The sequence below is a fragment of the Trachurus japonicus genome, chromosome 6 (genome assembly GCF_045865225.1).
Source record: "Trachurus japonicus isolate A0001 chromosome 6, Traja_1.0".
NCBI classification, from domain to species: domain Eukaryota; kingdom Metazoa; phylum Chordata; class Actinopteri; order Carangiformes; family Carangidae; genus Trachurus; species Trachurus japonicus.
In genome coordinates, this window is record NC_140912.1 from 14,780,574 (window position 1) to 14,792,997 (window position 12,424).

Here is a 12,424-nt window from a genome sequence, read left to right on the forward strand (position 1 = left end):
ATGTCTGGTGGTGTGTTATGTTCTGCATCGTTCTATCCAGGGATTGGAGATTGCTGTTTAATTACGTTATATATACAAATATATATAAATATATAAATCCATGTGCCAAAATCCAGTTCTTGTTCAGTCTGATCCATTCCGAACCCGTTTGTACTGTAGGTAACCTTCTGTACAAGTCAGTATAAAATATTGTTTCTCTCCAATAGTCCCTTGTAACTGGTGCCATTAAATAAAACTATTCAAACTTGAAATAAACATTCAATAAAAATGTGACGTGGCTTCTCATGTGGCTTTGTGGGTCAACACAAATTCAACACAGCATGCTTTCGAAGCAATAGTTATTCATAAAATGTCATCTTTATTATAGAAAAAATTACAAAAAGGACACAAATAGTCAGCTCAAGTATATTTTACATCAAATGTAAAGTCTGGACAAACACAGTGGAGATAACTGTACAGAAGACGCACTGTAAACACTTTACCACCAGTAGCTAGTTTGGGAATGTAGTGTACCAGGAGACGGCCCTAGCCCAGGTGTGAGTAGGCTGGCTTCAAGAAGGGCCGCTGGTTGGTTTGGGGGGTCGGGACGGAGAGGACGCCCGGTCTCCTGCCTGCTGATGCGTTTCCTCCTGAGCCCCTGGTCCCCCGACCTGCAGCTTGTGTTCCACCTCTGGAGCTGGACGACGACGACCACGATTTGTTGTTGTTGTAACCACGACTGAGAGGGAAGAAGAAGGAGGAAACGAGGTATCAGCCACAAAGTGAATCTGTAAATATGATCTGATATGATGATGAGGAAATGTGATGCTACAGACCCCTTAGAATTGGAGTTTGCGTTGCCGTATCCTTTTCTCTTCTTGGAGTACTTGAAGAATGGCGCTTTTTTCCTCTTCTGTCCCTGTGCGGGCTGATTACGGAAATAAGTGGAAGACTCTGTGTCGTCCTCGTCATCGTAATCGATATTTGCGCGTCCTCGTGTCGTGTCTATCCACCCATCTTGAGCACTCGCAGTTTCTTCTGCTACAGAGACAACGTAAGAGTGATATCACACTGTTAAGATAAAAAATAAATAAATAAAAAAATCTATTCCTATTCAGGATATCGGGTGCAAACATTTTTATACACAAAAACTTCACTTCTTACCAGGCTGCTGCCACTCATTGTATTTCTGTAGGACCTGAATAACCTCCGCTCCATACTTCTCCAGCTTGTCCTCAGTCACACCATCAATTTGTAGGAGGACTTCAGCGTCAGAGGAAAGCCTCTCTGTCATGGGAAAAACAAGGTTTGGAGAGTCAAAAAAAAATGTTTATGGTATAGTAAGATTTAACAAGGTGGTCAAGATTGTTTCAAACTTTACCAGATATCTTTTTCAAGGTGGCAGTGGAAAAGATGTTGTAATAGTGAATGCCGAATGCTTTCCCCAGCTGCTTGCACAAATCCGTCAGCTCCTTCAGACACTGCTGAACCATCTCTTCCCTCTGGGAGACATTCTTAGCCACAGCAGCTTTATGTTTCCTGATGCTTGACGCACTCTCCGTCTCATAGAACTCCACCTGCCACAAGTACAGCATTGTTTAGTGCTAAATATTTTGATGAATCTCAGAGAATTCATAAAACGTAGAGTTATTTTTTAGCGTTATCTTTTGTTACCTGCATGTTTCCAGAGAGCACACTCATGGCTTTTGGTCCAGCAGAGATATAAGCCACAGCTTGTCCGTTGACTGTGATGTAGAGGTCCTCAACCAGAACGTTATCCAGAACCAGTTTTTTGAAGAGACGGTCAGCGTTATGCTTGGAGTAGGCTCCACCCATCCCAAACATTCCTGTCTGTACCTTAGCGGTTTTGGACCCTGTCAAAAAAAAAACTTCAATGTTCTTGCCATATGAAATTGCAAGATTCAAACTTACTAAAATTGTATCGCAAGCACAGGCGTGTACTGTACCGACGAAGATGTCCACGAGCATGTTGAGCGTCAGTCGGTTCTGCTGAGCAGTCCTGCCAAACCTCGCTCCAACTTTCTCACAGTTCTCCTGGACAAACCTCACAATCCTCTTCACATCGTCGCTCACGTCTCTGATCTTGTATTGCTGCACACAGGAATTTCCAAATAAAAGCTGAGCAACAGCTGGAAACAGACAGGTAGGTTTTTGATTATGTAAATAAATGAAAGAAAGAAATGATGAGACGTGATCCTACGTTGGGTTTGGTGCAGTTGTCACAGCTGACGTCAGGATGCTCTTTACAGAAGTTTTTGTTGAACTTGAACTCCCCGAAGTAGGCGAGCAGCTGAATTCTTCTACACTCCATCATGTTCTCGCAGAATTGCACCATGCAGTTTAGGTTGTTGTAATGAGTCGCCTTAGCGTGTCTGTCACCTTCTTTATCCACTGTTATGGCAAAAAAAAGAGGAAATTAGTAAAGAAAAACATTCTTAGAGCAAAGTCTTTGTTATTATTTTTGACACATACTGCTGAGGATCCTCTTGATGCGGACGACATCCGTGTACGAGTAGAAGAGGACACACTGAGAGATTTCTCCGTCTCTGCCGGCCCTTCCCGACTCCTGGTAGTAACCCTCCACCGACTTAGGCAGACTGGCATGGATCACATAGCGCACGTCAGGCTTGTCGATGCCCATGCCGAAGGCTATGGTGGCACAGATGACCTGCCAGACAAAGAGTAACAGCAAAACAATGTGTCTCCACTCAAGCTTCAAACATCTGCTGGTTTGCAGAATGTTACCTTTGTATCTGTGAGCTATATTTATTATGTTATGAGTGGTGACCTCACCTGGCAGCCGTCTTGGTTGATCCACTTGGTCTGCACATATTCCCTGTCACCGTCACTCAGGCCCGCGTGATACGACAGAGCTGAGATCCCTGCTCTCTGAAGACTCTCGGCCATGGCATCACAGTCATTACGAGACAGGCAGTACACAATGCCGGAGTCACCTGCAACACACAGATGCAGCTCAATAAATGCAAAACAAATTACAGAGAGATTGAGATCAATCCAAGTATGTCCCAGTGGGATAATTAAAAACACTTTGATGCAAAGTTGCTCATGATATAAGCTTAAGTTTTAACCATGCTTCGGTAAAACAGAATGGAATGACATGCAGTAACGAAACAGCATCTTTTTCATATGAGGTGCAATCATTTATCTAATTAGAAAATGTCTTGACTGCAGGCAGATATCATTTTCCATTAACTGTCCCTCAGACATGACTAACTTCAGAATGAGTTCACGTACAAATCTGAGCTGAAGATCCAACAAAACAGTCACAAACACTGTTCTGAAAACAGGATGAACCTGGATGAGAAAAAGTACTACTGAATTATTTACGTGGATAGTGCTTCTTGATCCAGCCAATGCAGTCCTCGTCCACCTTTTTGGGTTTCTTAGGCAGCACGGCGTACTTCAGATTTGTTCGGTTGAAACTCATGTTAAACCTGAACACACGTTGAATGGAAAATATGCAGTTACTGTTGGGTGAAACAAAAATCCAGCAAAAAAATCTAAAAGAGAGTCTGAATTCAAACACCTACACCTGTGGTCGAGTCATGTTCAGCTGGTTGAGGATGTCTTTCTGCACGCGGGGGGTGGCGGTGGCGGTCAGAGCCATCATCGACACGTTGGGGAACTTCTGACGCAGTTCATGCAACCTCTTGTAGTCTGGACGGAAATCGTGGCCCCACTGAAAAATTCAAGGTCATGGGATTATTGAAAATGGCTGTTGCAAAAATAAAAGCACACTGCAGACTATGTATACAGGAAAAGCAGGGGAACACACCTGACTGACACAATGGGCCTCATCTATGACAAACCGGGCCAACAGAGCGCGTTCGTACAGGTTCTGCAGGGCTGAGATCAGCTTGTGACTTGCGCTCACCTTTAAGAGAGGAAAAGATGCATCAAATTTGATTATAAAGAAAAAGAAATCACATTTTCTTTTAAATATCTCTAAATATTGATATCTGTGAGTGTTATCTTGGTGATTCATCCATTTCCCCACCTTTTCAGGAGTGACGTAGAGCAGTTTGATGATGGGGTCTTTCCTGGAGAGCTGCATGTAAATCCTTCCTGCTTCACTGTCACTTTTATCACCAGACAGACTTGTAGCTGGAATCTGAAAAGTGTGACATCACAAAATAAACAATGTGCTTTCTGAGCAACACGCATGTTATACGGTAATGACGTCACACCGACAGAGCAGCAGGAACAAACGACACTCACATCCAGTGTGGTGAGTTTCTGGATCTGGTCTACAATGAGCGATTTCAGTGGGGAGATGACCACGGTGACTCCTGGTGATATGCACGCCGGCAGCTGGTAACACAAACTTTTACCACCACCTGCAAATGCATCAATTAGAAATTTAGACATGTTTACTGCAACTACTTCAGGCAGCCACTTCACTGCCTTGTGTGTTTTTGTCATGTGTGATGTCTACCAACCTGTGGGCATCAAAATAAACGTGTCCTCTCCAAGAAGCGTTGCATTGATTGCTTCTAGTTGATTAAACCTGAACTGATGGAGACCAAAACGCTTGTGAAAGATCTTCATCATCTCCTGTGAGTGTGGGAAGTTGAACCCTCTAAATCGATCATGGGCTGGGTTTCTGAAGGTGGGCTCTGCGAAGGAGAAAATAAACTGGTAGTAAATGCACCACAAACCTCCAAAACAACTTCAGTATGACAGAAACTCCAAACATATAATTTGAATTTTGAGTTTTCTTTACACAGCCCACTCAAAAGATTGTGTCTTTTCTGCTCTGAAACGACTGGTAAATACAAGCCCGATGAGTCTGTGCCATGCTGACTTACCAGGGGAGCAGATCTTTGAAGGTTTGGGTGCGGATGCAGGTGTTGTTGGTTTTTTCTCCCAGGAGGACTTGCTTGGTCCCCCTTCTTTCACTGTTTTAGTCACAGCACTGGTGTTTTTTCCAGACGCTGACGTAGTTGGAGGTTCATCAAAGTAATCGGGTATGTCCGAGTCATTAAAGTCATCTATGTCAAAGTCATCAAGGTAAAAGTCGTCTTCTATGTGTTCTGTGGCTGCTGGAGCATTAGATTTGTTCTGAACAACAGTCGCTGGGGTCTTGGGTGAAAAGAAAAGATCGGAGCCGTCCAAGTCTGTGCTAGTTTTCTTAGAAAAATCAAAGGATGGTTTTGAGAAGCTGCGTGTAGATGGAGAGTCACAGACACTCTCATTTTCCTCATATAACTTCCAGCTGTCTTTACTGTGCGAGGGTCTGACATTATCAATACTGTCACAGGTATCGGAGTCAATGTCCACAGACTTCACTGAGGACCTTCTGATCTCGAGAGGTTTCTTTGACGCCACAGGGGCAAAGCTGCGGGATGACATGACACTAGATGTATCACAGCTCACAGAAAATTGTTCCTTTATGCTGCTGGGCTCAGAAAGCACAGTGCTGTCAGGCTGCTGTGTCCTTAAGAAAGCATCGCCTCCGGTTGCAAGAATCCTCTTCCTGGAGGAGAGAGGCAGATGAGTGCAGCCCTACTGAGGTATCATTAAAATATTATGAATTATAATAAGATTTTCCACTTAAATTAACACACAAACCTTTGAGCTCTTTTCAGTAAGAGGTCATTTCCACAAGACAGACCTATTAGTTCGTGTTCAGGGATCAAATCAACCAGAGAACAAATGGACTCCATGAGACTGAAAAGCTGCTCCTCTGAGACACGATGAGAAGAAAAATAGAACAAATTAATCATTAAGGACAAAGAACAGAGACATTGTTTAAATAATTAACTGTGTAACAAGGATTGTACAAATCAGAAAAACACCCACTTGTCTTGTCTTTTGAGTGGCGGTCAGGAAGCTCACATGGAGTCATGGTGGGTCCCTTTGAAAACACTTGGCTGTCTTTACTTTCAGTATCAGATGATTTAGACCTGTTTGACATAGATTTCAAAATGATCTTTTAGGTCAAATGTGACATCCAGGTCAAGAAGAATATGCTATTAAAGAGGGAAGACATGATTCACATTACAGTTATAAAAATGATATGAATCCTTGGCACTAAAAATGCACTAACCACTATCACTGTGCTACTGAAAGTAACATGGTTTTATACCAACATGTGAAACTCAAACAATATGTCAAAGATGAGTTAGGGATCAATGTTGAAGGGGCACAATGCTAAATCAGTAGAGTACATATTTAACAGCACAGTAGATCTGTGTAACTGTGTGTTATTGAATACAGCCATCACTCATTACAGTATAAATTAGGAATTATCTAATGGTCACACAACACACAACAACTCCTGTGAATGCTACAGCATAATAAACGGAGAAAACGGACCTTGTCTCTATAACTGAAGAAGTAAAAGAGATTGCTTCTGGGACTGGTGAAGGAGGAATGTAGTCTAGGTCGTCTTCAGGCTCTGAGTTGTCGTCAAGCTCGATCACCCTCGGGTCAATAAACTTTTTCTTACTGTCTAAAACACAAAAAAAGAGAGAAATTTTAAACTGTCAGTGATTAAGTCAATGCACTCCAATGTAAAAATAATATACAGCTACAACAACAGTGTTACCTGTATTTTCTTCAGCAGGCTCAGACACAACATTGTCATCGTCCTCACTATCGCTGATGATAGGCTTCTGGTGAAGATGACGTCTTCTGGGCATTTTAACCTCATAATCATCCAGTAAAAACTCTGTGTCCAGACTGGCGCTAGGTCCTGTTGAAAGTGCAGCTTTGTTGACAGTCGGCTCTTTAGTTTCCACACAGGATTGTTTATTTCTGGAAGAGCCCATCTTGTCTGAACAGTTGCCCAAGTCTGGAGTTGTAACCGAAGCATCAGGGTTCAGGTCCGCTACGAATTTGGGGTTTTCTTCCCTTGGAGATGAAACCTGCTTGGAGCCGTTTCCTGATTTGTCTAAACTGAATGAGTCATTTTTTGCTTTAGCTGGAGTTTCAAAGTCATCAAAATCATCCCAGTCATCCATTGGGAATCCAAGAGATGCATCCAGATTCGCTGAAGGGCTTTGAAAGTTGCTGTCATGTTGGGTTGGAGTTGCAGTCACCTTAATACCGGACACTGCTGAACGAGTCTGGCCTGCAGGAGCACAGTCGCCGGCCGGGGCGATGGAGTCTGACTTGCCTTTTGAACTTACAGGGAAGAAGCTGTTGATTTTTGACTTTTGAGGTCTCTCAAGCTTGTTTGAAAATGTCAAAGGAGATTTAGTCACCAAACTGTTCTTAGGGACATTGACATTCCTGTTTGCCAAAACATTTGAGCTGATTACCTTGGAGGGGACTTCCACTTTTGTTGTACCCAGCGAGGACTTCTTTTTGAAAGAAAAGGCCCTGGAACAAACACAGGAATGAAATTAGGAATATGGGATGACTAGTTTAAAGTAGGTGCACAATGTTGAAATATTTAGATGGGTAAGGAGGACATTATAATAGGAAACAGACAAATACAAGTCCAGTTGCCTACGATTCAATTTGCCCAGAAAAGAACAATGACCTGGATGAATGAAAATATCCATAGAACAGGCAATTTCAATAATTGTCTTCATTAAACCCTTTCTTCTAATTTGAAAAAGTGATAAAACCATTAATAGAGTAAATTTAACTTATTACAATCATTTTCCTGTCAGTGTCACATTTCATTTTAATACAAGGTCATCAGCAGCACATGGTGGAGCCCTGCAGCTACATCAGGTCAATATTATAGAAATCATTGCTGACGTACTTAAAGGCTTGTTGTTCATTGTCTCTTACTTGAACAGACACTAAAATGCCGCATTAATCACTGGTACCAGTGCAGCTCCCATTAACACAATGATGCAAACTCCAAACACAGTAAACCAAATACAATCTCTAGGGAACTCTACTGGTCAGGTCCTTATTAGACATTTTGTGGCAGACTGGCTTTAAGGTGAAGTGAAACTCTTCCTACTGCAATGTGAAACTAGTTGTGGACTCGGTTCAATGAGCCACCTTGAACACAGGTAACACAGCTACAGTGTTGATGATGATAGGTGCAGCAACATCTGACAGCTGCAGCTAGCTAAGTTAAGTAACTGTTAGCTCACTGTTTCCCTCCTGCTGTAGTTTTGTTTTAACTTCACAGTAAACTCACCCCGCTTTGGGTTTGGACAGTGACAACTTGCTCTGAGCAGCATTGCTGTGCCTCGCCAGCTGCTCCTGCAAATTGTTTTGAGGAAAACCGGACATTGTTGTCGGAGAAGAGGTTGAGCTAGCGAGTGTTAGCCCGCTAGCAGCCCGTGCTGCCTGATACAAAAAGCGGCCGCTTCCTTCAGCATCGCCCGCGACACGAGAGGAGACGAGTAACCGGAGGTCCGCACCGTGTTTGTCCCGCCAACGAAGCTAAGTTCATCACACTCTGTCGCTTTTATCTACTTATTGCATCGTTTAACCGCAGCGGCTACTCTCTCTAGTGGCGTATGGAGGAGACAAACAACGGATTGATTTTGCGCCCGTTCTACAAACTGACTCCTTATTGGCTGAAGCTCTGAAGCTGAGGCTTCTGGGAAATGTAGTCTTACGAACCACGCGCCTAATAGTCAAGCCACACCTCTACTGTAGCGCATGGGGGAGCATACGTCAGTCCGACTGCCCACAAGTCCGACGGCTCGGTCATTTCTCCGACTACCCATTCTACAGTGTTGAGGTTAGGTTTAGGGTAAGGTTAAGGGTTAGGGCTACTTAAGTCGGAGAAGTGGGAGGTCGGACTGATGGACGCAAAAATAAAGAAATGTATGGTCGGAGTCGGAGAAATGGGTAGTCGGACAGACGTCATCACAATACATTATTATTTGTAGTGTACTGTGTGTGACAATAATGTGTGTGTCTGTGTGTATAGGCCTACATGATGTTTAGATCTGGCCCCCCTCTTGACATGTTTTCTGCCTGCTGCCAAGTGATATCTCCTAAAATCAAGTCAGAAGGGATGCTATGTAGGCTACCACAGGTTTTCTTCTGGTAAATGCTGGTATCTTCCTAAAGATGTGGTGTAAATCTGTAGCCTATGAGATAATACTGCACTTTTCTTGTATCTAAAAAGTATAAATGTTTTCTAATGTCTTTAACACAAAATTAGCTTTTCTGAGTTTAGGAGTTGATGTGCAGACTCTAATGAACTAATTTAAGACGGACAACACACACAGCTGCAATTGTACATTGTGAAAAAGGGACTCATCTCATAACAATTTTTTATAGATTTTATTCTATAACAATGATATGTACGTATGTATGATTAGTACTTGAATGATACATTGAGATGACCTGATTAATCAATCATAGTGTTTTACTTGCTTCAATATGAAAAGACCCACTCTATGGAGGCAATGCATGTTACTGATTATATAAAAAATTACCATGTACAATAATTATTTTAAAAAGTGATCAGATTCTTCTCCCTTTTCAGTCCTTTTGTGTTTTGCCGTCTTGCAGAATTCAGACCACCGGGAAAGATGCACAGGCAGCGAGTCCACACATATTCTTCCCACGTTCAATGAGAAAATATCTGTAAAAGGAGAACAATGTCATTGCTTTTCTCTGGTTGGTGTATATTATTTTCTTTTATGTGGTCAAATAGAAATCTCACCCATCTATCCCCCAGCCAGATGACCATGAGTTCTTAACTATCCAGTAAGGGGTGCCAGCACTGTCCTCTCCATACCCGACTGCCAGCACTGCATGGTTTACCTTGTCTGTGGTGTTGTGGCATTTGGTGCTGAAAGCAGGAAGTGAAGAGGTTACAGTCTCTATATTTACATACATGACTGTACTGATAAAGAATGAGACAGGAAACCACTTCAAGTCTGGCAGCTTTACTGAAAGAATGAGCCTTTTTATAAATTAATTAAATGCTTAGTGTGCAGACTTTTCAGTATGTTTAAGTCTGTTGGTGCCCTGTAGGAATTTCACAACCCAATGACCTCTACAAGTTAATTAATGAAAATACAATCGTGAATTTAGTTAGCCAATGTCATTAGATGTCATATCTTTCAGACCCATGTTGTCCACAGATATGCCAAAATATGATCCTAAAATAGTTTAGCAAAAAGACCACTCAGTAATGTTCCTATATTATTTCTGTGACTTCTTCTCACCTGCTGTACACGCCCTGGCTGTAATGCATGAAGTCCGGGGTCACTTCGAAGGCAAAGCTGACGGGATTGCGTGTGGCGACAGCGTCCACTAATCCCATCTCATCATACTGACGGGTAGCAGAAAAATGTCATCGCTCAGAGTCATTCATCAATATTGACATTTATCTCAAAGAAAGACATTGACGACCACTTACTGCTGTTATGTTCATCACTTCCTTCACAAAAGCAACTGCCAATTTTGGTTGGTACTTGCAAATACCTTCCTGATTTAACAAAAGTGGAGGAATCAAAAGTTATTAAATATGTATTCATTATTTTGTTTTGATTATGCTGTAGGAGCAGCTTATTTACGTACAACAGCTGTGTATGGGTAGTCCGTCTCTGACATCAGTCCCTGGTTGTACATGATGTATTCAAAAGCTTGACTGGGAAGACCGCTAGAGGACACATTAATAATATAAGGTCTTGTTATAAAAACAGGACTGTGGGGATGCACACAGTGGTACAGCCAGGTATTATAGAAAAGGGAAGGAAATGAATGAAATATGTTTGACTCTGACCCATTACATCCATGGTTGTTGAAGTCCTGGGCACAGTCCACCAGCTGCTGTTCTGACTATAGGCAATAGGAAAATGACATTTGAAAACTGAATTTAGATCATAGTTCCAACCTGGTATCAGCACATACAGTATGCTTTGTCCTTCTATGATAGGGGAACTACATTTTTAGTACAGTACAAGAGCAGCAGTTTTGATAGAGAAGTGAAACTAAATCACCAGTGGTGTGAGTCTCCCCATTGTGATGGCGTTAACCGACTCCAAACAACCCGTTGTTGAAAAAGTCCAGCAACTGCCACAACCTCCCTTTGGTGTAAAACAAAAAAAAAGTTAAAAGGGCTTATAATTAATATTTTATATAAACACTTTCATACACAGTCTATACATTTAAGATATATCAACCTGTAACAATTATGGCTTTTAACAGAAGACATTTTGACATTTCAGAGAAAGCACTTCCTCATATTTTGGATTTGATTGTCATGTTTACTTGATATTTGTCCACCCTGCTCTCATGTGATTAAGAAGCTTGACTGCTTAAAAGATTCTCTTTCATCTGTACGTAAGAGTTTTGTGATGCTCTCCTTTAATAATAAATCCAAGAACTGCATCAGCTCTGCTCTCTGAACACACAATATACACTCGAAACCTGTTAGAATTACGGGTGAAATGTGCGTGTTGGGTATTTTGTGCGACTTTACCTGATTCTTCACATCTGTCACATAATTCCCTTTCTTCCTCCAGTCAATGGAGTCCGGATACGGTCCGTTGCTGCTGTAGTAAGTCCCTTTGGTGGCAGAGCAGTTCTGTGAAAGGAAGAAGTGGAAGCTGAAATAATATGTCCTGCCAAAACACAACCTGTGTGTGAACGACTTCCTGGATGGGTGGCATTACCTGTGGCTCAGACCAGAGGAAAGACTTCTTGAATTCATTGAATGTCATGTCTGAAAACTGGTTCAGCCCCACTGTGGAAAGAGATGAAACAATGCTTAACACATTTGGGACATTATGGAGAAAAAAAAAGTAAAGGATGCAACAACAAGCTCTTCTTACTTGTGAAGGAGTGATTTCCTTCATTGTGTTTGTCAACCCTCCTCTTGTTCTCAGTGAATATCTGCAGTCTGTCATAGTAATCCACTATGCTGTACACTTTGTTGTGCTGTGGGCAATAAATTGTCTTTTATTTGTTTTATAATGATATTGATTATATATATTTTTTGTAATTATTATATGGTTACAAATCATCTCACAGAGTTAATCATATAGCTCACATTAGCACATATGAATGTTACAGAGAAATCTCTAGCTTCCTCTCTTATCTGTTTACATTTACTACACGTGAAGAGTTGGATAGGTAAACCCCACTGTAGCCTACCTGCGCCATCCATGACTTGAAGTGAAACTCATCTGAAAACAATTTATATAATCAAAGTTAATGTAACGCAGTCGATAAATAGAATAAGAAACGAACAGACAAACAATGGCAGAATATGAAAGTGAAAGTGCAAAAGTTGGCAACTACTCCACTAGTCGAACGGTGATCGCAGCACTTTACCTTGTTCAGACAGTGGAAAGGCTGAAGCTGCAGACACTAGAGTCAACAACAGCAAAGCGACCATCATGATCCCTCTGCTACATGTACCAAGGCTTCCGGCGGCGATCACAGGGCGCGACAGTGAAGTGTAACAGATGAGAAGTCACGAGGCGAACTGCTGCCTGTTGAAATAGCCTACTCCTACTGA

At 41.9% G+C, this 12,424-nt stretch overlaps 2 protein-coding genes across 3 annotated transcripts; both read right to left on the minus strand.

The window, feature by feature from the left end:
* Positions 1–321: 321 nt before the first annotated feature.
* On the minus strand, positions 322–8,515 carry blm (BLM RecQ like helicase). Of its 2 annotated transcripts, XM_085779171.1 has the most exons (22): positions 8,129–8,485; positions 7,287–7,347; positions 6,572–7,196; positions 6,340–6,475; positions 5,824–5,927; positions 5,593–5,707; positions 4,830–5,497; positions 4,461–4,637; positions 4,240–4,358; positions 4,019–4,132; positions 3,797–3,895; positions 3,552–3,700; positions 3,349–3,455; positions 2,794–2,954; positions 2,473–2,668; positions 2,201–2,391; positions 1,947–2,091; positions 1,654–1,853; positions 1,361–1,556; positions 1,144–1,266; positions 816–1,020; positions 322–718 (listed from the first exon to the last, which is right to left on the minus strand). In XM_085779171.1, exons 1-22 carry the CDS (start codon positions 8,221–8,223, stop codon positions 526–528), a joined length of 4,179 nt encoding a protein of 1,392 aa, XP_085635297.1. In that variant the 5' UTR covers positions 8,224–8,485; the 3' UTR covers positions 322–525. The 2 variants fall into 2 exon arrangements, with proteins under 2 accessions (XP_085635297.1, XP_085635296.1); XM_085779170.1 differs by having other exon boundaries at positions 6,572–7,347; positions 8,129–8,515.
* Positions 8,516–9,209: 694 nt separating this feature from the next.
* ctsh (cathepsin H) lies at positions 9,210–12,424 on the minus strand. Its single transcript, XM_085779179.1, has 12 exons — positions 12,238–12,424; positions 12,058–12,089; positions 11,736–11,841; positions 11,577–11,647; positions 11,384–11,488; positions 10,902–10,988; positions 10,685–10,740; positions 10,480–10,561; positions 10,319–10,387; positions 10,125–10,231; positions 9,617–9,745; positions 9,210–9,535 (listed from the first exon to the last, which is right to left on the minus strand). The coding sequence occupies exons 1-12, from the start codon at positions 12,302–12,304 to the stop codon at positions 9,466–9,468; spliced, it is 981 nt and encodes a 326-aa protein (XP_085635305.1). The 5' UTR covers positions 12,305–12,424; the 3' UTR covers positions 9,210–9,465.

Coding starts and splice junctions, on each gene's coding strand:
- blm (XM_085779170.1), bottom strand. CDS start 8,223: ATGTCCGGTTTTCCTCAAAACAATTTGCAGGAGCAGCTGGCGAGGCAC. Junction 7,348..8,128: donor CTGTCCAAACCCAAAGCGGG/GTGAGTTTACTG, acceptor TGTTTGTTCCAG/GGCCTTTTCTTTCAAAAAGA. Junction 2,669..2,793: donor TCAACCAAGACGGCTGCCAG/GTGAGGTCACCA, acceptor TTTGTCTGGCAG/GTCATCTGTGCCACCATAGC.
- ctsh (XM_085779179.1), bottom strand. CDS start 12,304: ATGATGGTCGCTTTGCTGTTGTTGACTCTAGTGTCTGCAGCTTCAGCC. Junction 11,489..11,576: donor TCCTCTGGTCTGAGCCACAG/GTAATGCCACCC, acceptor TTCCTTTCACAG/AACTGCTCTGCCACCAAAGG. Junction 9,746..10,124: donor AGCCAGGGCGTGTACAGCAG/GTGAGAAGAAGT, acceptor TCCTGCTTTCAG/CACCAAATGCCACAACACCA.